Genomic DNA, 25893 nt, shown 5'->3' on the forward strand with positions numbered 1-25893 from the left:
TTCTACAATTACAAATTAAAATGTGTGAAAATATCCTATTGATACCATGATTAATCATGGAGGGATTAAAAAAACACTGCTCCTGTTTTGTTCACATGTTAGTGGTTTCATAAAAATATTTAGAAGAGATGGAGGATCCTTAACCATATTGTGGGGAGTGAAAACAAGGTCCAAAGATACATAAATAAGACACTCTTATGTTTTCAGATGTTTTTAAGCACTAGCTATTTACTCTATTGCCAACAAAAAGAGTTCTCATTGCAATTTACCTTGGGAGGACAATGCAGCTGTGGGAGAACAAACTGGATTGTTTTCTCTTTTGTATGTTTTTAGAAAGTGATTCCCAGGCCTCTGGCTGTAGAATTACCTTTTTGGGTGATGATGCACAGCAAAACAACAAAAAGCTCAGAATAAAAAGAAAGGAGCTTATGACCTCAGGGTGAGCTGATGAGATTGACAGCTTGAGAAAATCATTTTGATTGGGAAATGGAGCAAGTCTGGGCCAGTTTTGTTAGAAGATTGAAATGCAATTTTTAAGGGGCCTTTCTAATAGCAAAACTTCTTCAGCTGAAAACAGTGGCCTGGAGTATTGCAAGTAAAACATGCTTCATGATGTCAAAAGAGCTTTTTTCCTTGGCTAAATGCATTAGCCTGGGATATTTGGCTCAACAAACTCCAAAGCAAATCTCAAGAATGCTGTGGAAAGCCTTCGTTAGCCAGTTACAGGCTAAGAAGCCCATGACCCTCTGAAGCTCAGATTTCCAGCTGCAGGCTGGATGGGCTATTCTAGGGCTAAGAGCTGCTCTTGTAAAGGGCCAAAAAGCAGAGAGAAGCAGAGAAGTGGAGCATCAAAGACTGTGGGGTCGTGATTACATGTGAGTCCTACCTGTACACGGTGAGCAGTGAATAATGCAGAGAAGGTCCCCAGCCATCCCAGGGACAGGTAGGACACATCCCTTTAGGTCATGCCAGGTCCTTTACAGCACAAACTGGCAATAAGGTCACTATTCCCAGCACCATTTGGAAGGCACTGCAGTTTCAGCACTGTCCAAATAAATGATTCCCTTTCCACTTTGATGTGGGTGAAGCTGCCTGAAGCGGCCAGAGTGAGCTGTACTGTTGCCCACAGTTGATACTATTTCACTGTCCTGCCTAATGGTGATTTCCTGACCCAGTGAAACAATAACGAATGAGAAATGACATCCTCAGCAATGATTCCCAGAGAAGGGGTCAGGTGATGGCATCAGCCTTGAAATACATCTGCCCATGCCAGATTCCATTCAGTCACCTCAAACCTTTTGTAGATGTTTCTTATATTTGCTCAGATTTTTTATTTTTCTTACAAAGCTATTTTTAAAATGTCATTAGTGGTTTTCCAAATGAAGTAGGCCAGATCTTCTTGCATAGAGATTAGCAAGAGCAATGAATAATGAGTAACTTTGTTTTGGACATTTGCCTTGATCTCTTGAATTGTAATTCAGAGCACAGCCTCCTCTGGTTCCTCTGCATTGCCCTTTGGAGAAACGTGTCTCTATCCATTGATTAAAATAGATGGATGTTTAAAGTTAAACAGTGTTACTACTCCTTCTGGAATCAGTGGAATTACAATGATTCATGCAAACTTAAGGGATAACCAGATTGTTATAATCAGACCATTTTGCTATTAATAATATTTCTATTTAAGTTAGGAGGTGCTAATCATTACTTATTTTTTCTTTTCTTTTTTTTTTTTTTGGAAGTATTAATCTAGTTTCATAAAAATGGCTGCAGACACCATTGTCAAGAGTTATGTCCATTATTTATAACTGTTTCCTTCTCAAGATATCAGCACCTTATTGCCACTGCCACTACCCTCTTTATTTTTGGGGCAGATCTGCAGACACTGATTTGTGTCTTATCAGGTAGCTCCACTGAATTCCCCACTGTGCTGCTGGTGCCATTCTCAGCACTACTACAGCAGGCTCATTAACTTTCATTGCAGGCTGGATGTCACAGGTGCATTAAATTGCACTGCCTAAATTGAATGGCACCAGAAAAATATTATGTCCATGACCGTATTGCTCTTCCACAATTGGATAGGGAGTGACACTATTTTGGGAAGCCTTGTTCTGTGAGATATGAAAAAGCTTTGTCTGGAAGCAAATGTTTAAAATGACTCGTCACATTGGTTTGCTGTTTCACATCCCTATGAGACTTTTTATATTGAAATATTCTGAGCTATGAGATTTTTGTGATAGCACAGCTTCTTGCTCCAAGAGGACTCAGCTATTTGGATTGGCATGGTTCAGAAGCTCTAAGTTGATTTAGGGCTCCTCAGGAAGGTTGTCTTCATTTAGGAGATGATAATGTTTCACATACTTACAATTCCAAAAGCATTACAAGTGCCTCTCTTAGAAAAGATGCCATTCTTTTAAGAAAAAAGAGTGCATGCTGGTGTTCTCATTAAGGAAAACCGAACAAACAAACAAAAACCATCAAAGACAAATTATTATTTGCCTGGAATCTGCTATCTGACACTACAAAGTATATGTACTAGAAAATCATGTTAATTTTCTTGTTATCTAATGTAGGTATCCAGCGAGCACTAAGCCTTGTATCGAAAGGGGACAGTAAATGATCATAAAATGAAAATCCAGACAGGGGATAACTTTGCTGTTACTGCCCATTTAGGATCAAATATTGGATACCTAACCTGTGTCTGAAGGTAGTGTTTTAAATTTCTTCAGAACATATAGAACTGGGTAATTTTCCTCTGATCTATTTACCTAGTTATCTAATTATCCACTTATCTAATCTAAAAATTTCTCATTTTTATTGGTTTAAGCAATAGGGCTATTTTTCTATTTTCCTGCTGTAAATGAAATAATCTTGAAAAAGTACAACTTCACCAAAGAGGATGGCAAATATAGAATAAATTGTGTCTGCTTAAGCCAGTGCAGTGTCTGTGCAGTGGGACAATGGTAAAGGTCCATTATTTGCTGCTTTGCTGCACCAGTGGTTTCAAGATAGGGGAGCTGCCTTACCAGAAATTGGAATGAGGCCAGAGATTCATGGTTGCCAAATTGGAAGAAAGCTCTTGATATTGATTTTCTGTCAACATTTATGCAGAATAGATTTAAAATAGTGATTCAAATGTAAAAGATTCATTGTAATATACTGATTACATTTATATGGTCTTTTATTGGACCAGATAGTCCAAAGGGAAAATATCTGCTGCTACCCACTAAAAAGGCAAGGGGTCCCTTAGGAAAATAGAAAACAGAAGAGAATGCATATTTGGAGATGAAGAACGAGACCTAGTCATGGCTCCTTGAGCAGGATGCATATGACCACATGCTGCTGGACAAAACCAGTCCTGACAGCAAAGCCATTCCCTTCTCAGTAGGTAAAATAAAATTTTTTCGTTTAAAACAACATATGCCAAAATGTATATGATACTGGATTCATTTCCTGAGAAATTCTGCTTCCTCTTTGTAGGCTGTATTTTCTTCATTTTGTGAGACACAAACACCGATCTTTCCTCTTGATTCCAGGAAAATTATACTTTATAGGTACTGTCACACATTCATGTTTTTGTATATATGTGACAAAAATAAACATCTATTTTTTTCAGAAAAGATAAATTCTTGAATAGAAATATATTTTTCCAATAGCTTTCGTTAACAGAGCAGAAGCACTTCTTTCTGCAAATCCCAACATGCAGCAAATAAAAAATACTTTTTTGTGCAGTTTTTTTTAAGTTTCTAAGCCCATGTAACTATATTCTCAAATTAAGAGTCCAAGAACTCAGTCTTAAGCCATGATCTAATGATATTAACTGGATCATAAGTGATACATAAGTGCTAGAAGAATTCAAAAATCTGAGTGTACTGACCATCCTGCTACAGATGGTAGCATACATACCCCAGCCCAAGAGGTAATACCAGTGCAAACGCTGTTCTTCAGCAAACACTGCCACCACGATCAGCGTGTGGAGATAAATGCCTTCACACAGCATCCAGAAGTAGTTGCAGCCCAGCATGTACTGATGAAAGAATTGCAGCACTTTGCAGCTCACCTGTTAGATAAATGAGAGAAAGTCACACACTTGACCAGCATTTTGCATTTAAGTAGATGAAGACAAATGTTACTACTAGGCTATAAGAAAGCAAAGGGTAACAAAAATTCCCAGCTCTTTCTGGTTTTGGGGTTTTTTTCAGCACCTATCAGTGAGAAGGATGTCAAACTTTAATGAATGAGATGAACTAAAGGAATTAAATTAAATTAAATGAATTAAATTAAAATAAATTAGCCTGGAGAAAAGGAGGCTTGGGGTGACCTTATAACTCCATACAACTCCCTGGAAGGTGGTTGGGGTCAGGTGGGGTTGGCCTCTTTCTCCAGGCAGCAACTGACAGAATGAGAAGACACAGTCTAAAGCTGTGTCAAGGGAAATATAGGTTGGATATTAGGAAAAAAATTTTTTTAGAGAAAGAGTGATAAAGTACTGGAATTGTCTGCTCAGAGAGGTGCTGGAGTCACCATCTCTGGATGTGTTTAAAAGAAGACTGGATGTGTCACTCAGTGCCATAGTTCAGTTGAGGTGTTAGGGCATGGGTTGGACTCGATGATCTTCCAACCTAGTGATTCTGTGATTCTGTAATTCTGTAAATCAAAATAAATTAAAGTCCTCACAAAGCAGAAGAGAATTATGATAACAGCACTCCAAAAATACCAAAATTTAAAATGTTTCCTTAAAAACTCAGTTATCTGGTGGGGATCATTTAGAATTGAAACAAGCTACTTGTTCTACAGGTCAAAGGAGGGCTGCGAAAAAGACTAACATTGAGCTCCAATTTCGATGACTTGCTTTTGATCAGGCTTTTCTAAGTTTTTTCATGGCTTTCTTCTAAGCCAAAGTCATTTACGCTTTAAACAGTCCCCAGCTCTGAACAAATTGTTTTGGAAAGTGCAAGCTTTTGTGGCAGCAGAGATTCTCTTTGTAGGGTACCAGGGATACTGTCATTGCCACTTTGTGAGGCCACAGCTTTTCTCTCTTTTGATGAAATAACAAATTGACTAAATGGAGCTGGTGAAGTGGTTCCCATGCATTGTTCAGACGAGGCTGCAAACAGAGACCTTGACAAGGGATTGTGGCTGCACATTTCTGGGAATCAGTGGGCAGATGATGGAGGGAACCATGTTGTGTCCACTACTGGAGTGCCAGCTGGTGGGGACAATGCTGCTCCTCTTCTGAATGGGTCTCAATTCCATTGTTTTTCTAGGGATGGCAGTGAGGCCCTCCACCTGGACTTTCCGGTCACCACAACCCAGGAGGGCCAGGAGGAGTGGCAGGCATTGCTGTGCTGGCGGAGACCCACTGCTTCTGGGGAGCACCACATGCTGCCAGGAAATCTGAGGTCACAGCAGTGATAGCAAAGTAACAGCCACCATCTGTGGCCACAGGAAAATAACTATTTCCCTTAACTTCTGCAGATGTTCTCCAAGCTGACTACCTGTGCAGCACAAGATGTCATTAGGATTCACTTGTCTCTTTCAAGAGTCACTTTTGCAGTTCAGCAGAGAGGGGACTGCATGTTTTCCATTTGTCTGGACTGCCCCTCTGGATCAGAAAATCTTCTCAGTCTCCTGTCCACCACCTTCTGTTCCCAATTCCCAATTGTCCAAACATGTGTATTTCATTCTGTCTCAATATTTGCAGCGCAGCTTGGTGTTCATGAAAATATAGGTTTATTGATAGGTTAGGATATAGGGTTCTGACAACATTAGTGTAAAGAATTGTTTTTTTATTTCCTAGCAATTCATGTATTCTTACCATGCAGGACAGAACAGACTGTTACATCTTTATTCTGCACTGTGGCTGAACAGTTCTTAAAAGTGTGTCCAAAAAGGGTTGTATACTGGGCTCAACCTAATGGAGTCAGCCACCACTACCACCACCACCAAAACAAATGATTAGTAAGGATGTATTTTCTCCTTTTTTCTGTGAGCAAAAGTGTTCATTAAGGGTCTTATATGATTCCTGGATTGTTTTTCAGAGATCTGGGTCAATACGTTTTTTGCCTCGTTTCCCAGCCCACACTCAATGCAGCCTCCTAGCTGGCAGCTTTCCTTTTTCCCTTCTCCCCTTATTACCCATCCCATCCCTAGAAGGGCTGCCTTGCCTTGCAGGCACTTCCCTCAGTCTGCACACGGATTCAGGTGCCCTCCCTGGCATCAGCCAGACACCCTGGCCTCTAAAATGTAAGCAAACTTCCTGAGCCATCAGAGCAGTTTTCTGTGTCTGAGGTTTGCGCTGGGCCAGCACTGCGTCCCCTTGTGGAGGTCTCCAAGGAGGAGCTGCAGGTCAGAGGGGCCACCTGAGAGCTCAAGGCATTGTTTTCCTCATGGCTCCAGTGGGAATGACTCAGGGTGCCTGCATGATGCACATGGGCTGGTCCTGCTCTTCCCAGGGCCAAATTATCCCATCATTCCATCCAGACACCTGGGCTCTAGGAACAACTAGAGGAGGAGATGAGCACAGATGGTGAGTTCTGCAATAAAATCCATGGTACTTCTCAAGTGTGTAATTTTGACTTAATTCTTTCCCTGTTTCATACTGTCCAACTGAAAGGAAGGTGGCTATGGAACATCCTTGCTCCTCTTTGCCCCTTCTCTGTGTGCACTGCCCACCAGCCCTCTGAGCAGAGACTGACGGAACACACCTTCCACTAGAACCAAGCCAGTCTTTGCTGGAGCTTATAACTGTAGCTCAAACATAGTAAAAACATTCCCTTACAGCTGTAGAACTAAGCTCCATTTGCTTCATTTCCCAACATTTCTTTCTTTTGTGCACCCTCCACCTGAACTATGACTTGTGGCTTCAAAAATGAAATATTTTACTCAGCCTTTAGAGCAATGGACATGCAGACAACAAATGACTCTTGAGGAACTTAATAACTTCTGATGTAACAAGTTAGAGAAGTAAGAAAACCCTTGGCAAAGAATAAAGGATTATTATGACTAATACTTTCACACACATCACATTAATTTGAGAATTTATGTGAAAAAGTTATTATAAGGAGTTTAAACACAACAGTGCATTGAGATAAGATGTTATATTCATATTATTCAAAGGGAAACAAAAATCAGTCTGCTTTGGATGAGGTAGCAAAGGCAGCGTGTTTTAGCTATGGCTAAGTGATGCAATGGAAATATTCTCCTACAATAAAAAAAACCTGTTTTTCTTTGGTCAGAGCAAGTAAAAGAGAATTTTCAGTAAAAGAGAACATTTTACTGATAAGAATTGGATTGGTAAAAATAAAACAAGACAAATGCAACCAACACCTTGGAGTACATTAATCTTAATTCAGAAAATAGCAAAAATAGTAAGTTTTATATAGTGTTTATTTTTACAGAAACAAGTAAAATAAAACTGCAAGATGATACCTAGCATTGCACAGGTGGAAGATTTGCTTCTGTAACTGATTGTTTTCTTTATGATAATTTATAAACCTTTACTATAATCTATAAAGACTGATATCTATAATATATAGGGTGCCCAGAGAGGTTATAGACTCTGTTTGTGCAAGTGTTCAATACCATGCTGAGTGGGGCTCTAAGGAACCTGGTCTAAGGGAAGGTGTCTCTGCCCGCGACAGGGCTGTTGGAATTGGATGATCTTTAAGGTCCCTTCCAGCCAAACCATTCCAAGATCTAGGATTTTATGACTGTTAACTTTGAGATAAAAAACATGTGCAGGAAGTTTATTTTCTGCTGAATTCAAAAGTTATGTTGTAAGTTCTTTGAGACAGAGGTTCTGTCCTTGTTAGGTCTTGTACAATATGCAGCAGAGTGAAATCCAGGAAAGGATTATTTCAGCACCTTCATACTCTCCATGGGAGTTAAAAGCTTTTCAGTCTGCAACCCGGTGTGCAGGTGACTGAAGCTAGTGAGTTTTAACTCATGAGTGGCACAGGCTGAGAGGAAATAGAGGTCCTATCTAGTGCAGCCCCATAGCTGTTGCTCAGGTTGGTCTCCTGAACAAAGGAATAACAAATACTCCACTTTTTGACAGCCTGGAAACAGACAGCACTGTCCTGCACTGACCTGTTGATGGCTATAGCAAGGGTAAGTGTGGAAAAATTATCAGGAAAAAATTACCAGCCCTCAAAGTCAGCCTTAAAAATGCAGCTCCTTTTGTGCTTCTGGAAGGATGGCCAAGAATGAACATCTTTTGGCAGAATGCAGTGTGGAAAGAAACTCAGTCTGCGAGCAAGGAGGCTGCCTCTGGCCACGTGTTTGCACTGCATTGATGGGCACAGAAGCTGAGAAAAGTTCTCTACAGATTTGCAGGACAGCATCCAGGAAAAAAAAGAGTCCATTACTGCTGATTTTCCTTCCTCATAAAAGCAACCTCCAATGACTGCAGTGATTGTGGCCTAATTACTCAGGGGCAAAAGGGGTCAATAGGAATACAGTCAGTATTCCTCTGTACAGTCCTATTTCTCTTACTTCCAAATCTTGCAGAGAGTTATGGAAATCTTGTAAACACCACAGCTGCAGTATGCAACAAAAGCACTTCAAAAGGATTCTGGAATATTTCCCAGAGGAGAAATAAAACAATTTACTCTCCTTTTACAAGAAAGAGATAGAAACAGTGTCTATGATATTTTGCAGGGCATACTGGCATGTTATAAACACTTTTAATGTTCCAGTCCTGCCAAAGGAGTCCCAAAGGTCCATCTCTCTATGAAGGACCCTGCAATTGCCCAATAATGTAATTGGCACAGTGCTCTCCTCAGCTAATCCAGCAGCCTCTCATCACATGTGCTTGTCATTTCTCTGTTAAGGTTCTCCTTGGTTGTTGGTTAATCGCTTATGGACAGAAAACTGCACCATTGACTGCACCACTTACCCTCATTGGGGCGAGTCTGGTAAAAACTCTTGAACTGCATGAACCCCAAAACTACACTTTCATGGATAATAACAAAATTTAATATGAAATAAACCTGCTAATTGTTTGAGGGAGGTTGTCCTAGTAATTCAGTCAGAGCAAAAGGCTTGACTCTGTTTTGGCACTGTAAAGTCACACAGATTCCCATGTGTGCCCATTCCTGCAGTGCTTTCCTGGGTAAAGGAGTTCAGGGTGGCAGGCTGGGAGGTCTTTGTTTTACATCAGTCCTTATCAACTCCAGAGAGCCTGCCCTATGGAAAGCAAGTACGGGAAAGCCCCTCAGCATGCATAATTAAATGTTTCTTCTCCAAGGCTCACTATCCATTGAAATGAGTCCCACTGACATTTCAAATAAATTGCTGAGAACAGACCAGCTGAGGTTATCAATTTTAGTCCAAGCCAGCTATATGAGCCATCACTACAGCTGTACACTTTCTTTAAAGGGAAATAATATTTGACCTTACTATCCTCATTCCTCTTCACCTCTGGGAAACCTCCCCAGTGCATGGCAGAGCAAAGGACCCTCCTCGAAGAGATTACAGCTTGCCATGGAGGCCAGATATGATTTATTGAAATACAGTTTGAAGGCAATACGTTATATTCTCAAACATTCTAAACTTAGCATTTTAATGGAGTAGCTTCAAGTTTGATTACTGCTCTGCCTTAAAAAATGGTGGTTTTTTTCTGACTAATAGAACACTATTCTGTGAAAATATTCTTAAATTCCAAGTATCCATATGTTACACAAATAAGCAATAAAAGTTTTTTCCAAAGCAAGACCGTGCTAAGTATTGTAGCTGTAAATCTCTGGCTATCAGAATATCATACCATTATACAATGTATCTGCAATGAGTCATCCATTAAACTCTGTTCCAGTCAGAAACCTGGCGTACTGGGCTTTGGAAGAAGATTAACGTTTTAATATACTTTTTAACAATTTACAGAATGAAATGTACACAGTTCTCTGAGAGCTCCCAGGTTTTGTGTTACAAGACAGCAAAATATGAAATTAAACACCAGGGGATATTCTTTACAGCATGTGTGTCCATGCCTATGCTACAGCAAGGCAGCCAGCCCAGATTTACACATTCTGGACAGGAATAATAAGGCTACATCTGCACATACCTGAGTCCTGGCTGCTGAAGCAATAGTTGTCCCTGGACTGCAGCTCTGAGCTCTGCAGGGCCAGAGGGGTTCTCAGAGCACATCTGGCCCTGTCTCAGTGTGCAGTGGCCACTGGCTCCTCACCTGCAGGATGGCAAGTGTGACACAGGGTGTGAGGCAAACAAAAACAGCCTCACCATTCCCAGGGGGTTTTATCAGCTTGGTTTCTGAGCAATGTTGCCAGAGAGAGTCAGTTTTTCAGGGAGCCATTGTAGATATGAGCCTGGCTGATGGAGGAGACCAGATAGGCCAGTAAAGAGGGAGAGAAAACAAGGGCACGGCTGCGTAAAAAAAATAGCACAAGGCAGTGCAAGCTGCTGTTCATTTGGACAGGATCTGCTGCCACCTTCTCCCAGTGGAGAGAGGCAATCCCTGCCAAAAAGGATTAAGAGATCCTGCTATTCCAAGCACCTGTCCTCTACCATGACACCTGAGCAAGAGCCACCAGGCACAGGAGGACAGGACAAGGCAGAGGTTACTCAAATCTGCATCCAGGCATGGCTGAGCTCTGGGCATTGAGCCCTGAGCCAGGGTAGTTTAAGTTTGCATGGAGTATATCTAACAGTCAAGTGCAGACCTACAAAAGCATTTCCTGGGGACTAGGTACACTTTGATGACATGGATATATCCACTCACGATTCAGTTAAATGCTCCAGGAGTTTTCTAATGATACAACTGGGATTTGTGATACCAAATATAGACACCCAATTTGTCTCTCCTGTAATCAAAAGATAATGATAGAGATGATGGAGATCATAGTAAAAATTACCTCATTCTAAAGGATATATCTAAAATAAGCCAGATGGATAGTACCCTGAATGTAACTTTGTCTGTCTTTAGCTTGGGGTGACTAGGTCAGCTGTATGTGTCTGCAAAGCAGGTGTCCAAATGTAAGACGTGTCCGACCCTAAATGTTTATGAGTATTTTAATTCTCTAGATGTACTCAGATGCTGCTCCAGTGTCTTTCCTGGGGTGATCTACTGCTTGGTAGAGCTGCCAATCCTTCAAAGGATGTTGGGCCAAGGTGATGCCAGAAAATTGCAAAGCCAGTCAATAGGGTGTATGAAAGCATAAGCCACTCAGAGGTGAGATGGTGAGCAAAGGAGTTCAGTTATCCAAACAACTGACCTATTATTGGCCAATAGCTCATTCTGCCAACTTAATTTAAAGGTCATGTGCATGACTAACCCAAGCCTCTTGATGTTTAACTCCTACTGAAAGTCATTACTGTCATGACTGAAAGTCATTACTGTTTCTTCTTCCATACCCTTATTCCACATGTTTGGCTGTCATCTGAAAAGGCACTTTGATGTTCTTTCATTTGTTTTTTTCTCTTCTGATTCAGGCTCCTTCTGTTTGGTCTTAGATACCTTCAAGAAACACAGGGTAGCAGAGGCATGGCTGAAAATGGGCAATACTGCTGGTCTGCACATTGAAGGGCATCATGTGACTGCATGGTATATATGTGCAGGATGATGTAGTCCCTGGAGAGGAAGGAGCAGTGTGCATTTAATTCACTTGACCTGTTTTAGCCACCCGCTTTAGAGTGAGGTAAATTGTCTCAGATTGAGACACAGCTGCCTCTAGAGGAAGCCCTGCCATTTCATCAGACAAATCCCAGTGAGGAAAATAACTGTGGCAGCATGGTATCAGGGACAGTATTGTGTTTTGGAAACATTATGGTACTGTTCTTCTGAGGGGAATTCTTTTCTTAAGAATCCAATGTTTTGAGGGATTTTGAAAAATATTTTTGGGCAATTCATACTCAAATTTCTCACATTTCAGTTAGACCCTTTTAAAGGCATACTGCAAGGAAAACTTGGAGAGACACCTTGAATGTTTCTAGATATAATTGCTTTATATTCACAGAGAAATATCAACACCTGAGCTGCTTAAATGTTCTATGAATGTGGAAGGCCTTGTGTAAAACAGAGGTTCATTAGGGTATGCCTTGTCCACACAGTGTACACAGAATCCATCAAAAGGCAACTATTAGCATTTGCACTTGTTGATCTGACATTTAAGGAGTGGCTACTTGACATTTTCTATGTCTAGGGACTAATGGCACATTATTATCTATTTAACTTCAGTCTCTCAGACGCATTGGAGACAGCGCAATTGACAGAAACCTATGGTTGCCCAGGTACTATCCCAAATTTTTACGTCATCTTCACTTTGTCATCTCTCCTATCTCTTAGGAAGACCAAAAGGAAAAATGAAAAAAGCCTCAAAAAGGCATCTAAGTCAAACACAATTCCATACTGTGGAAGATGTCTCCTTTTGGAGACTGCTAGGCTCAAATCTGAGGGTAAAGTAAGCACACCTTTCTTGAGCAGCAGTACTGGAGACACGTCATGAATTCCAGCAAATCTGGAATGGATTCACTTGTTTTGCATAAAGCAAAAGTGTGTGCTTTCCACTGTGGCTAAACAAAAAAATGACAGCAAGAGCTGGGATGCTGAGATTCTGCTGATTTTGGGAACAACTATGCTGGGAGTGCTCACTTATCACTGCCACAACGGCAGAGCTTCTGGGTCCAGAGAGGTTGCAGATGTGTAACGACCAGGCAGAACAACAGGTTAAATCTGACTTTTCACAGATATTTGCATCTGAAGTTTGGGCTTGTTCTGGGTATTTGAGTGCAGGTCTATCTCACCTGAGCAGAAAAGATGTAGACAGAAAACCTGGGAATGAGCTCTGGGATTTGATGCCTTCAGTTTCTGGGCAACAATGCATTTTGCATTACAAGGTTCTTTCTGGAAACACATTTCTGAAAGAAATGATACTCAGGTCCCTAAATAAGAGGCCGTACACAGGATCTGATAGAGTCTGAGTTATTTTGACATGAAAATCTTTGGATTGGGCTACATTAAAGCTATCATGTCTCCCTTTCTTTGTGGATGAGGGCACAGATAGATAGAGTAGGAATTTCCTCACCCCTCTGCAGACACATGAACATTGGAACTGTGCTTGCTTGCATCTCGGGACTCAGCCACCACATCTGTGAACCTCAGCAATGTGATTTGGTGCTTTGTTCAATACAGAAATTCTTCTTAGTGGGGATAACTTCTCTCTAACTTGCAACATTAGTGCCAAATCTTCCTGTTCTTACTCTCATTCTATTGATTTCACAAATGTCCAGGCTCTGTGTCACCCCTTGGTGGCTAAAATGGATGCTGAGGATAAGTAATCTAATGGCAGCAGGATGGAGGAATAGATGTTCTAAGATAAAAGACTTTAGAGAGGCTTTGACAGTGACAGAAAAGCTGTGGAAATAGTCACATGAAAAAAGAATCAAATTATTTAACAAGAATAGCACCTCCTGAAGCCCTACCCCAAATACAATACATGAAAACAACTCAGAAGATTGAAGTGCCCCTCTCCCTTGTGGATCTCCACCTTTGCTGTTGCCAGGGAGGTCTGCTCCATGAGGGGAACTGCTGGAACAACTAAGGAAAATAAGTCACATGGAGCAGCAGTTTTACCATTTGTCCTCACTGGTATAATTTATGAACATCAATTTGATAAAATAATGTTTTAAATCCCCCATTCTCTGCCAGTCTAGATCAGCAGGAAATGAAAGCAAGAAGAGGTGAGAAGATAACATTTGTATGGTAAAAAATACCCAAATTGACATTTTCCCCAAAATGCAGCAAATCTTCTTTGCTTTCTTATCTTACATTGCCTCTCCATTCTTTTGGGAACAGGTGAATACCAATTTTGGAACCCTATAAATCACAGTAACTATTCTTTTATACTTGTCATCTGTCCACACAGCTCAGTATTTTATTTCTACAGTTTTGCTGTAATTGTGGTAGGAAGGAAAACCTAGCACAATTGGGAAGTTGTGGTTTTCATTTTAATTTGTTAATGGAGAGATTATTTATAGTGTTCTTGTGTCCACAAGAAAGCTAGAAATGTCAGTATTTTTACTAGTATGGCCTTGCTTTAAAATTTTAATGTTAGTGGGCACCAGCCTTTGTGCTCTCTTGTTTTAACTAACAATGCTGAAAGCAGTAAGATGCTTAGAAGATCTTAGTGCTTAGAAGGCTTGCTTTTTCCAGGAGATGGATTTTGGGCAGTACAGATAACCAAGTGCCCCTTGTCATCCCACCTCATGCCCACAGTGTTAGCAAGCTTAGTGAAATGCTTGCAAAGGGAAAGGGACCATGTGCTCCTTGCAGAGACTCTGAGTGCGTGCTACACCATCAGCTGGGGTGGTAAACTAGCTCAAGACCTTTAATAGGTGTCTACATCTACACATGGAGGGAAAAACAGCCTCCACCCTCTCACCCCTCATGTTCAAGGGCTGAGGTAGTTACAGATGCTGCAGGAGGAAATGAAATCATGTTGTGTATAGTTAAACAGAATTTAATGCTTTGGGTTCTTGCATACCAGGTCTGTTGCTGAACCCGTGTAAGAGGGTGTACAGATGGTTTATACTTTAAGGCCTAAAGAAGCTGTGTGGCAACGAGATGGGACCTGGAAGTGGGAGTGTGCCTGAATGGATGCTGTCTCCTTACTCTCTGCAATAGCATGAGACCCCACACAGGGCTCCTAGGAACTACTAGTGGAGCACTGGCCCTTGCCATGGCCTCTATAAAACTGCAATGGAAATACAACTTTCCCACCATACAATGGCAGAAGCAAGCGTGAAACTACCACATAAAAGGTGAAGAGGCTACAGAAGTACCTGCAGAAAGAACAGATAATTCTACTAGAACGAGAAAGAGAAAAAAAATTACAGTAAGATCTCTGAAAGCCTTTGTGGAAGAGGTTCTAATTACTGAGACAAATTACTAATTTGTGGCCAAACTTAGCCCCACCTAAAAGCATATTTATATGATGCCCATGGAGCTGATGAATTGCTGTTTCTCATTGGCAGATCTGTCCCTTCAGGCATTAAGTGTTGATTCCTTTTACTCCCATCAGTATGAGTATTAAAATGACTACTCTTGTGGAATACAGAAAATGAAAATAACAGATCTAATGTGTAAGACTGTATTGAGAGATTTGGCCGCAAGAGTTTTATTTCTATTTAAGAGGTTTTATTGGAGAACATAATGTGCTGTCCACAGATCACCCTTCTGCTGTGGGTCAGTCTCATTTAGGAAGGTGATAGATGATATCTCTTCCTATGATTGCAGTTCCAGTAATAGAACAATTAATGCAGTTCCTAGTTCAGATAAAACAGTCAAATTTTTCAGTATATGTAAATAAGTGTTCACACATGTGTCCTGTTTATTTTTGTTTAAATGTCTTTGAACCTTGTCCATTGCTTCTTCATTTCTTTCATGGCCACCTGGACTCAGATCCTTTTTTTCCATGGTTTCAGATCCAGATTAATCCAACAGAAAGAGAAACAGAGAGAGATAAAATTGTATAACTAGAAAACATGAAGTAAATAAGCAGTTAAGATTATTATAAAAGTGGTTTGACTTACCATTTTGCATGAGCAGAATGATCATCAAAGGATTTAACTCTTAGCAACAATGTGAGGAGGATGTGGTACAGACTGTCCTCAAGTAAATGATGCTTTGGATTGTCTCATGTCATTTCTCCCTGGGTCACAGGGAGAATGGGGCTGTCTTGGAGCTAGGAAAGAATTTCCTCTCTTGCTCCTCCTGACTTTTCTCCTTGTTATTTCAGAGATTGTCCTTTCTTCTTTCAAAGTTATATGGATTTGTTGAGATCCTCATAAATTATGAATCACTGCAAGTATGTTCCCATGGCATTTCAGATTTGAAAACTATTGTGAAACTTTAGGCAGGAAAAAAACCCAGGAACTATTGGGGTGGAAACACATTTATTATTTTGTAGAATAAATACCAGCAACTTCATCTCAGTATTTAGCTGTTATCTGAGTGATGCCCATGATTGCTTGAAATTCAATCTACACATTTCAGTATTGCTGTATACACAAAGGGTGAGAGCCATACATTCATGAACCTGTGAAGCTCCAAAGAGGTGCATGTAGAAAATGGATAAGTGCAGCAAACTAGAGGAAGTCAGAAGCAGTAATCTTCAAATGGTCTTATTAATGCAGAGGGTGCAGTTGAAGTAGAAAAACTCAAGCTCTAGAGCTTTCATTTGCTCTGATAATAGGCATCAGCATAAAAATATTATGGAATTTTTTGTAAATTTTTTGGCATTTTAAACATAAATCCTCTAAGTCTTCATATACTCTGTACAGAGATTTTCTGTAATTTTATCATATATTAAAAATGTGCTCCTGTCAGTTTTCTTTTCCCAATCACAAACCTAAAATTTTATTATGTTACTAAGGTAACAGAATACATTTCCTAGTAAGGCTGGGAGACTTTGAACGTATTAGCAGGTCACCTCACCTCCTTTTTATTCTTTTTTTTGGTTTTTGGGAGGAAAATCTAGAATTTGAGACAAGATCAAGCAGTGACTGTACCCTCATCTGTACTTGATGGTGGGACAAAAATGAGAGACCCCAGATCTTCTGGCCCCAAGTTTTGTACCCTGTCTGTAGACAGCCTTTCACTCCTGGGTCAAAGACTTGCAAATTTGGTTTGGAAGAAGAAATTGCAAAGCAATGGCTTTGCTCATCAAAACATCTACTCAGCCAATAACTGCAGCCAGTTTTGTTAACAGGACACTGCTTGGGTCATTTCCATTACTACATTTAGCATTTAAGCTCCTCTTCATATTCTGAGCAGGGACCTGAGAGCTGAGTGTGGTACATGAACCTCTGCACTGCTTTGGGGCTCCGTGGCCTCCAGAGACAACCACTGGTGTCACTTTTATGCTGTTTGTGGCATAGTGATGGAGGCTGGGGACATCATCATGGGATGCTCAGTGGGCTGGAGCCTGTTCTGTGGCTATGTGGCTCTATGGGAGCCTCTGAGAGCTTTTTCATTGACTTCACTGGTGTTGAGATTTCACTTCCAGTAAAGATCAAACCAAAAGACACTAGATAGTGTCTTTTGTTAGACAAATAGTTTTGTTAAACAATTGTTTTTTAATGAAATCTTAAAACACAAGACTCCTTCCCATGCCCTCAACAGCTTAAACAGTTTCAGATCATTTATTTGTGCTGTCAGAAAGTATCATTCTTAACCCTGAGGTAACTAATTTTACTTCAATTTAGGTGCCTGATATCATCTGCCAGCTTTTTGTCTTCAAATATCAAGTGTATTTTCATTGCACCTCTTGCACAGGCTATCTACGCATTATGCTATGCAATGAGGAGAAACAAAATGTGTGATTTTTAAATTATTCTTCTGCTCTTCTATTTTTTAATCTCCAGATGGTTTCTGAGACTGGTGATGTTTTCTTTAGGCTATATATTTTCTGCTTTAATTAACTTACTTAATCAGCACACATTTGAGAGACACACATGTGATCAGACAATATCAGGTGCTAATATTTAATTCCTTTCATGAAATTAGAGCAGATAAATGGTTGAATTATAATTGAGTGATCTTATTAGACTACAAGCTGATTAGTGTTAAAACGAAACTTACCACATTTTCATTAATTTCACATTGGCTGGGGCTGCTGCAAGGACTGAGCACAATGTAATGGCTGGGTTAGGGAGCAAGGTCAGAGCTGGATGACTGAGATCTACCATATATATTTATCAGCTGAGGGACTGGCATGATTTGTATCACTACCTAAGAGCAGTGAAGGTAAATAATGCTTTGATTTACTGCCTCCCAAGTTAAAAAATGCAACAAATAGAACTTTTTTGTGTGTTGTGTAGGAATAAGCCATCTCTCTTTCCATCCTGTCCTTCCCTAGTGTGTGGCTTGTGAAGAAGGACAAGCAGTCACCAAAGGCATCTATCACCTCAGGGCTTTGCTGGGAATCATCAGGTAGTTATTGCTGGGAGCAGTGGAGGTCTGGCACATACTTGTATGGATGGGCTGGCTGGAGCAAGTCTGGGACTTGTACAAGATTCAAATATTTTTATTGCTTGGTGAAGGATCTGAGCAATTTTGAGTGAAATTCTCAGAATCTGCACCCTCTGTGTGTGTTTTCCCAGATGGCTATCATTAGCTGAAGAAATGGGAATTCTAGGTTTTGGCAGGGCCGTAGTGATTTTAGTTGGTGTTAGGATGGAGAGGAGTCATGCAGTACTTACAGGGTCCCTTTTTACAAGGCCTGGGTTAGGGACGACAGCAATGAGGTGGGCAATTGTAAACATGGAGTTCAGCACATAGGAAAAGAACAAATTCTTATGCAGTGTTATCCTTTGACAGCTGAGGCTCCTGAAAAATATGTAACACATGTCGTAAATTAGTATTTTTCCTCTGATGTCACTTTAACAAGCTCTTTCTGGCAACAGTCTCTCAAGAATGTCTTTTGGCAAGGCATAATTGGAAAATACATGCCTTGCATTGCGGCCATAACCTCTGAAAAACTTTTGGGTTTGTTTTTACACCTGTTTAGCACCACATGCTTTTTAGACTGTGTTCTAAAGACCTATCCAGCTACATTCTTAGCTCTTGGTGCCTTTCTTTAATTCATGGTAATTGAGATATTAAGTGGTAAAGCAGAACCCTGAGAATTTTCGGATGCGCATGATGCAAGGAATGAATATCAGGAATACTGCTTTATAAGGAACTGTTCCCTGGAGACTCAATTTCTCAAATACTCAGATGAAAATTATTCTCTACTTCTGGAATTAGTAGTGAGACAGGATGGGAATTTGGGCAGGAATCTCCTTAAATTACAGGGGGATTTGGATTGGTATCCTGCATATTTCTAACTCCAGCTGAGATCCCAAACCAGAGGAGGTTGTTTTCCTGCTCAGAAGGAGAAGAAATCTCTTTAAATCACTGGTTTTGGGGGAGGTAGGATTGATGCTATTGTAGGTAGCACAGTCTCACAAGAGAAGTCTTCAGAATTCTCATGAAACCAAATCATGACTGCAGGTTCAGACCTGAACAATCTCCCAATTCTAATTCATACCCAAATCCTCATGTCACCTCCACCTCCATCCCTGAGGCAGAGGAAAAGGTCCCTGCAGCTCTCCTTGCCCCAGAGCATAGTGCCAGGCTGACAGAGGGTGATGGCAGAAAGGCAGTCATGGAGCTGTTAGATAATGCTGTGCTGTCCAGTGATCACTGAGAGCAAGGAGGCAAAACTGCTGGTAAAGAACAGCTAAGAACTATTTTTGTCTTGCTGGGGTAGGCTCAGGACTAGGAGTCTTTTGCAGTCTGGAATGGAGCACAGGCTGTGGCTTTCTTTTCCTCTGCATGTGGAGGCCAATGCAGATTGGGCTCTCTTTTTGAAGAGACAGCTAATCTAGCCAGTTGAACTATTTTCTACTTATTTTTCTTGCTTGCTTGCTTGCTTTTTTTCCCTTCTTTAGCCCCTTGGTCACGTGCCATTTATTCTTTGTTTTCTTTACACCTACTTTCCAAGTCATTGCATGGAGTTCTACCTTTAGCTTGAGCTTATCTTTCTGGTTATGGTTATCAGCATCCAGCAATGCTTATAATTTCTTTAGACTTCTTTATTTATCAAGTCACCATTGTTGGTTCAGGATGTCTATAAGATGCAGATCCTGGTGGCTAAGAAGTGGAGTATCTCTGTACCCTTGGCCCTGATTTTATAGCCCTCCTTTAGCATCAGCTATTGGCAAACACTGAGCACCAGATACAGGGCTGGGTTCATGAACTTTCAGTTTGATTCACTGTAGGACATGATATTGGAAAAAACAGACCCTTCTTTGGAGCTAAGTTTGCAACACTATGTTCTTGTCCTTACTCCACCTGTATCTGTCCCCATCACAAATCTCACAAATCTGGTCTTGATATTCTTTTTCTGTTTCTAAGCTGTGGTGATATTTATTCAGTCCTGAGTCTTCCTTTCTCCCCCTACTCCATCACAATACTTTGACTATGCCACTCAACCCCACTTTTTTGGGGACACTATGACGTGCTTATCACTTTCTTTGGCAGCCCTGGGAACAGGAATGGTGTGACATCAGTTCTGTTCCCAAGAAATAAAAAATTTTCTTATTACTGGGAACCATCTCTTCAGCTCCTGGCCACAGACATGCAGACCCTTGTCTCTCGAGGTGACTTTCTGTGTAGTTTCTGATACAGGGAGTCTTTTGTGATAATTTCAGCCAGGTAGGTGTGTCTTAACTCCCATTCCTGTCCTTCCTCACGGCTCTACTTGACTTTTGGAAGTTTTATTCATCTATTCAATTGGACTGTCCTTCAGTACTTGTTGCCTTTGATCACTGCCCAGCCTTCTTTCCCTGCCTGCCTTCCTCTCTTAGTTTTACTTTCTCCTCCTTTTTCCTCAGTATTCCCCTTTTTCTTTGATTACAGCTCTCATGTTAAAGATCCACCTGCAGCATTAGTGTTTATTTCCATACCCTCACTTTCTAATTTGACCTTCAGTATTTGCCATCACAATGGCATCAACACCTGCCTGACTTGGTCCACACCAAGAGGAGAAAGTGGAACCAAACCCTTGATTCATCCTTTCTGCTGGTTTTGGTAATTCTTTGCAATCTTCTCCTTCTCTGACCTGTTTTAGCTCTCTTCCTGGCCCTTTTTGTGTTATTAATCATTCCTTTGTGATGTTTTTGGAGGCTCCTTGGCATTGTCCCCACCATCTTTCTGTATTCTCCCTACTGTGCTTCACTCTTGGGCACGTGGTGTGACTCTTGGGGATGGTGCTATGCAGGGCCAGGAATTAGAATTGATGATCCTTTAGGGTCCTTTCCAACCCAACTTATTCTGTGATTCTGTGTGGCTCTGATAAATCAGTATGCAAGAAGGCATAACTAAGCCAGTTATCTGTGTCTAAAACTTGTGAGCTTTTTGTGTCTCCCAGACTCTATCCATTGTCCCTTTAGAGTGTCATTCTCCTATGTTTTCTTGTCTCCCCTGTGTTTCATATTGATTCTGTCTCCTACATTTCCTTTTTCAGACAGATTCTCTTACCTACTCACAGTCACGCTTACTTTACTCTTGCTATCTCTACCTCCCTATTAAAATTAGAATGTTTTACTCACAGAACTGCTCTGTGAATCTGTCATTTTTCTCATGTATAAATACTGAGAATATTGATTTTCATGCCTAGACACTTATTTTCCTCTCCTCCCCAAAGGTTTAGGTATCAAATGATTTTCATTTGGACCATGTACCATTTGTACCATTTGTACCAAATTATTTGTACCATGTCCTTCCTTGCCCCTGAGGAAAACTGGGGCAAAATGTTCTTCCATCCATTACCCTTCAACTCCTTTTGAAAGCCTTGGCAGCAATTGGACTGCAGGTGCATTCATAACACATCACCTATTATTCTGGCAAATATAGATTTGTTTTACTCCCCATCTGTCTTTATACAAATGTCTTTGTTTTAAAAATTCAATTGGAAGTGATTTGGAGGTAGGAGTATGTTTTTATTTTGTGTTTTATTAAATAAGATACTGGGGTGTCAATCTGCAGTTATAGCAATCTTACAATAAGGTGACAATACGTGAAGCTGTTAGACACTCTATTTATACTTTCTCCTGTTATGAGTTGGCATTGCTTAGTGATGCTCATCACTGCTGATCAATTATTCCCTCCTGAAAGTACTTCAACATCTGTGATGCCAGATCATTATGAATCTTGATACCCAAAAGTGAACTGAAAATAAATCTCTGCCAGCGAAAACTTGTATGTGGGAAACTGCAATCCCTGCAAACTGCCTCTAAAGTCAAAGGCTATTATGCAGTCCTGAAATCATCACTTGCTATCTGATGGACTGTCTGATTGACAGCTTCCCTTCAGCTGAAGGTCAAATAATCTATTGCTGTCATAGCCAGATGATAGAAAACAGCTGAAGGTTACATGAGCTCTGCTCCCACATACCTTCATTCTCACTTTCCTATGGCTGTAGTTTGGTTTTCTCTTTGACTTCCCATTACGAAGCACTTCAGTTTAATTCCTTTCTCTCTTTTCCCCGTAACCTTTGTGTCATGGCTTAGTCATGGCAGGGGAAGAGAAGCGGAGGAGGGAAGAGAGGAGGAGGTGTTTTACTGTCTGGAAGGCTGCTGCAAAGACCAGTCTTTCAGTGCAGCCTGGGACCCGTCAAGATTATGCATTGCTCATGACTCAGAGCTCAGAGTGAGTCAGACAGGCTGACCCTGCCTTGCTTGCTGCAAGGAGTCACCTTGCTGGTCCATTTAGCATACCTAATTCGACCAGATCCTGTCTTTACTGTCCCAAAGAACTCAAACCAGGATTCCAAATCAGATAAAACTGTGCTCTTTCCAGTTTTCTCAAAGCATTACTGTGGCTATGGTTTTGTGCTATTCATCAGCTTCAATGGGAGAGGAATTCATCAGTTCATTTAGCAGAGTTTCTAGCTATCTCTGTAGCTGATTAAGATGCTTTCTCATAGACACTCATCAAATTGCCTCTTTGGATTTGGAAATAACCAGAATTCACAGCCTGTATTTGGATCCACCTATTTGGTGTTTGTAATCTTACAGAATCTTATAATCTATGAAGTCAAATAATTTAATTTTCCTGTGTTTCCTAGTCTCATTCTTGGTGGTGGTGATGTTGTGGACTTGATCTTTTACTACTCTTCCTGTTTGGTGGTTGAGGCAGAGGCATCTAATTGACAGTAGACAGGTTAACAAAAGAACAAGACTGACATGCTCTAGTTAAACTGCCATACAGTAGCTGTAGTGCTTTAGGTGAATATCAGTCTCCTTTAAAATTCTGATACAGCAGCATTCTGTTTTTCTTTTAATGAGGATAAAAGTCTGCACACTTGTGCCAGATTCACTCTTAGAGTTGAGTCCTATAAGAACCTACTCAGCTCAATAGCTCAGTCCTTCAGCCTCAGATGCAGACAGTCCTGTTCTTCAGGAGCTTGGAGCTCCCACTCACTGCCCCCTGCCCAAGTCACAGTACTTTGCAAGCTCTGGACATGTTCCTGAGCAGCATAATGCAATAGGTAAATGAGAGGCCTTACTGCATCCCCAGTTGCACCATTTCCCCATGGGCCGCACTTTTCACACCAGTCCTGACAAACACAACAACATGGTCTTGGCTACACTCCACTGGGAGAGTCCCATTGGTGAGAGGAGCCTGTGCTCAGACTTCTTTATCAGGATTGTATAAAAAGACACTCAGAAAAGCTGCTTCTCACTGCCATGACAACTTCCAAGATTTCCTTTGGTTGAGATGCCTCAGGGAAAGAAGAGAGAGTGTCTGTAAGAAGCACTTACTTGAAATAGAAGAAAATTGCCAAGGAAATCAACAGGGATGTTATAGACAAAGCGTGGCCAACGATCGCCATATAATAAAGTATGAACGCCATCTGCAATTTAACAAAAAGAAAAGACAAACATGAACAAATTGCAGGCACTTCATTTGTTTTCTCATTAAGGAAGAATCTACAAAATTAAGCTCCCATTTTGTATTTTTTTTCTCTCAAACATTCTTTTTCTATATAAATTTAATATCAGCAATCTATTAAATAGCATGGCTCGTGATCTAAAGATAAATGTTTCTTACATATGCAGATCTATTCCTGATATATTGAAGTAACTGGTGAGATCCCTTCTCACAGTGTCAATAACTTTCCCAATCTCTAGGATAGTGCAGCAGATGTAATACATTTATATTTTAATGTGTCCATGACAAGTTTTCACACATATACAAAAAAAAAAAATTCAATAAAAGACATTGCTGCTGGATTGGTAGAAAACTTTAATGGTGTCAAAACAGCTTAAACAACAGCAATCAAAACCTTAATGGTCACTTTAGGAGATGAGTCAGTATTTAACAACCCTCAGGACTTGTATTAGGGCTGAGTTTTTGTTTAATGTATTTGTCAATGAGCTGATTCAAAAAAACTTCTAAATTTCCAGGTGATACTTCCAGATAATAGTGAGGCACTCACAAAGGGCCTCATTTAACTGAGGGGACAAGAAGATGTCATATGAGCTTCAATACAGCTTTAATACAGCTGATTGACCCAGGAAAAGTGGTCTAAATTCTGTCTACACAATGCTTAACTTAGGACTGGAAACCAAACTCAGAAAGGAGATCTTGGAGTCATCCAGGCCAATTCTCTGAATCATTGGCTTACTCTGTAATGATAGCCAAAAAGCCAGCTAAGTAATGATTATGACAAAAACACACTGAGGGTAGAACAACAATATATGTTTGAAATTTACAACACTAAACTTAAATTGGTGTGTGATTCTAGTCTCCATACCCCACGAACATAGAAGAGCAAGGAAAGGTGAAAAAAGGTAACTAAAATATCTGGGGTTGAGTTTCCGTGGGTACAAAGGCTGGGATTCTCCTTTTTGGAGAGGAGACGTCAGAGGGGCCTCATGACCAAGGCCTTCAGAGTCATGAAAGCAGCAGCTGAGGTGACCATTATCCTCAATGCACACCACACAGCAACAGCACATTCTGAGACAAATTCTGGTTCACATTAGTGTGAAACCTTGGTGCTGGGCAACTCAGTGCTCAGACAGTGCTGTGACTCCAGTACCCATGGACAGATAACTGGGCTTTCACTAAGGGACTTCTAAGAGAGGCTGATCCATATTTTTTATGCCAGTTGTAAAATAAAGTTGCAGGACAGCACCTGGGCATCCGAATGTTGAGGTATTTAAATGTCACACTTTGGTCTTAGCCAAGCACTTAAGCATCAGCCATCTGTCAGAGGAGTGAGTGAAGAAGGCAAAATGCCATGCCAGGCTTCACCACTGCCTCCTATCTGAAAGCAAGGACATGGCAGCAGCCCATCCGGGAAAAAAGCCTGGAAGTCTTAGTTCCTCTGCTGGGTTTATTCTCTTTTCAGCTTTATTTAATAATTTTTCTTTTGCTATGCGTGTGCAATTTTCCTCTTTGCAGTGATTAGATGAATTGCTTTTTGTAGCCTGAAGTTTTGACACTCACGTCTTTTTGGTGTTTCCAAGTAATTTTCAACTTTCCCTTGAGAACAAATATGAAAACAATTTAGAAAGCAAAGCCATTCCTCTTAGTAAAAATGTATGCAATTTGGTCTCGAGACATTTTACAACTTTCAAATAGGTTTCTGCATTCATTTATCTAGGTGGTGGTGGCCTGATTCAGATTTAAACCAGAGTCACATTTACACTGATTTGACCACACAGAAGAGACATGATCTGAGTGTAAACACAATTCACCAAGTTGTGGAAAACTGTTCATATTTACTGAAAATACCTAGGTCTCCTAGTATCTCCTTCACAAAGACTAACCACTCCATTGTGCTTGATAACCTCTTCTGAGAGCACCAGCAATCCCAGAGAGGACAGGCGTGAGCATGGACAAGACGAGACAACTTTCTCCAATGCAGAGTAGTGGGGGAGGTTTACCTGCATACATGTGACATTTATTCTTCTTCATATTACACGATTGCTGTGTTTTTTAATGACATTAAATGGATATATTCTTAAAACCTGAACTTAATTTACAGGTGACCTGTTCAAAAATATTTTTTTCTACCTATCTTTAATACAACCTATAGCCTGAAATATCTAGAAGTAGGAAAGATCTCCAGATAGTTACATGCAAGTTTATGTACATCCTGGAGGATTCTTGGTTATTCAATCCATTGAAATTTCTGTTCTCAGGTGCTAAAATAACTGTATATCTGGGACTCAGCAACTGCTTCTTTATGGCATCCTGCAAATTTACTATGCTTAAAAAAGCCTTAAAATATAGACATGATGGCAGATCAAAATGGACTGAGATGTCAGCTAACAAAGCATACATATATCATTACATTTTTAAGAGCTGGCTATAATTTTTTTCCA

The 25893-nt window shown here is 40.5% G+C and overlaps 1 protein-coding gene across 3 annotated transcripts in view; it reads right to left on the bottom strand.

Moving 5' to 3' along the window:
• CALCR (calcitonin receptor) overlaps positions 1-25893 on the bottom strand; it is a 154248-nt gene that overhangs the window by 17707 nt on the left and 110648 nt on the right. For all 3 annotated transcript variants that reach the window (XM_064704308.1, XM_064704310.1, XM_064704309.1), the window contains exons 6-8: positions 23323-23414; positions 18214-18340; positions 3904-4057 (exon numbers count right to left, since the gene is read on the bottom strand). In XM_064704308.1, the coding sequence (XP_064560378.1) occupies positions 3904-4057; positions 18214-18340; positions 23323-23414 (373 nt within the window). The remainder of the gene's footprint in view (positions 1-3903; positions 4058-18213; positions 18341-23322; positions 23415-25893) is intronic.

This window comes from Zonotrichia leucophrys, chromosome 2 (assembly GCF_028769735.1).
Source record: "Zonotrichia leucophrys gambelii isolate GWCS_2022_RI chromosome 2, RI_Zleu_2.0, whole genome shotgun sequence".
In the NCBI taxonomy this organism is placed as follows: domain Eukaryota; kingdom Metazoa; phylum Chordata; class Aves; order Passeriformes; family Passerellidae; genus Zonotrichia; species Zonotrichia leucophrys.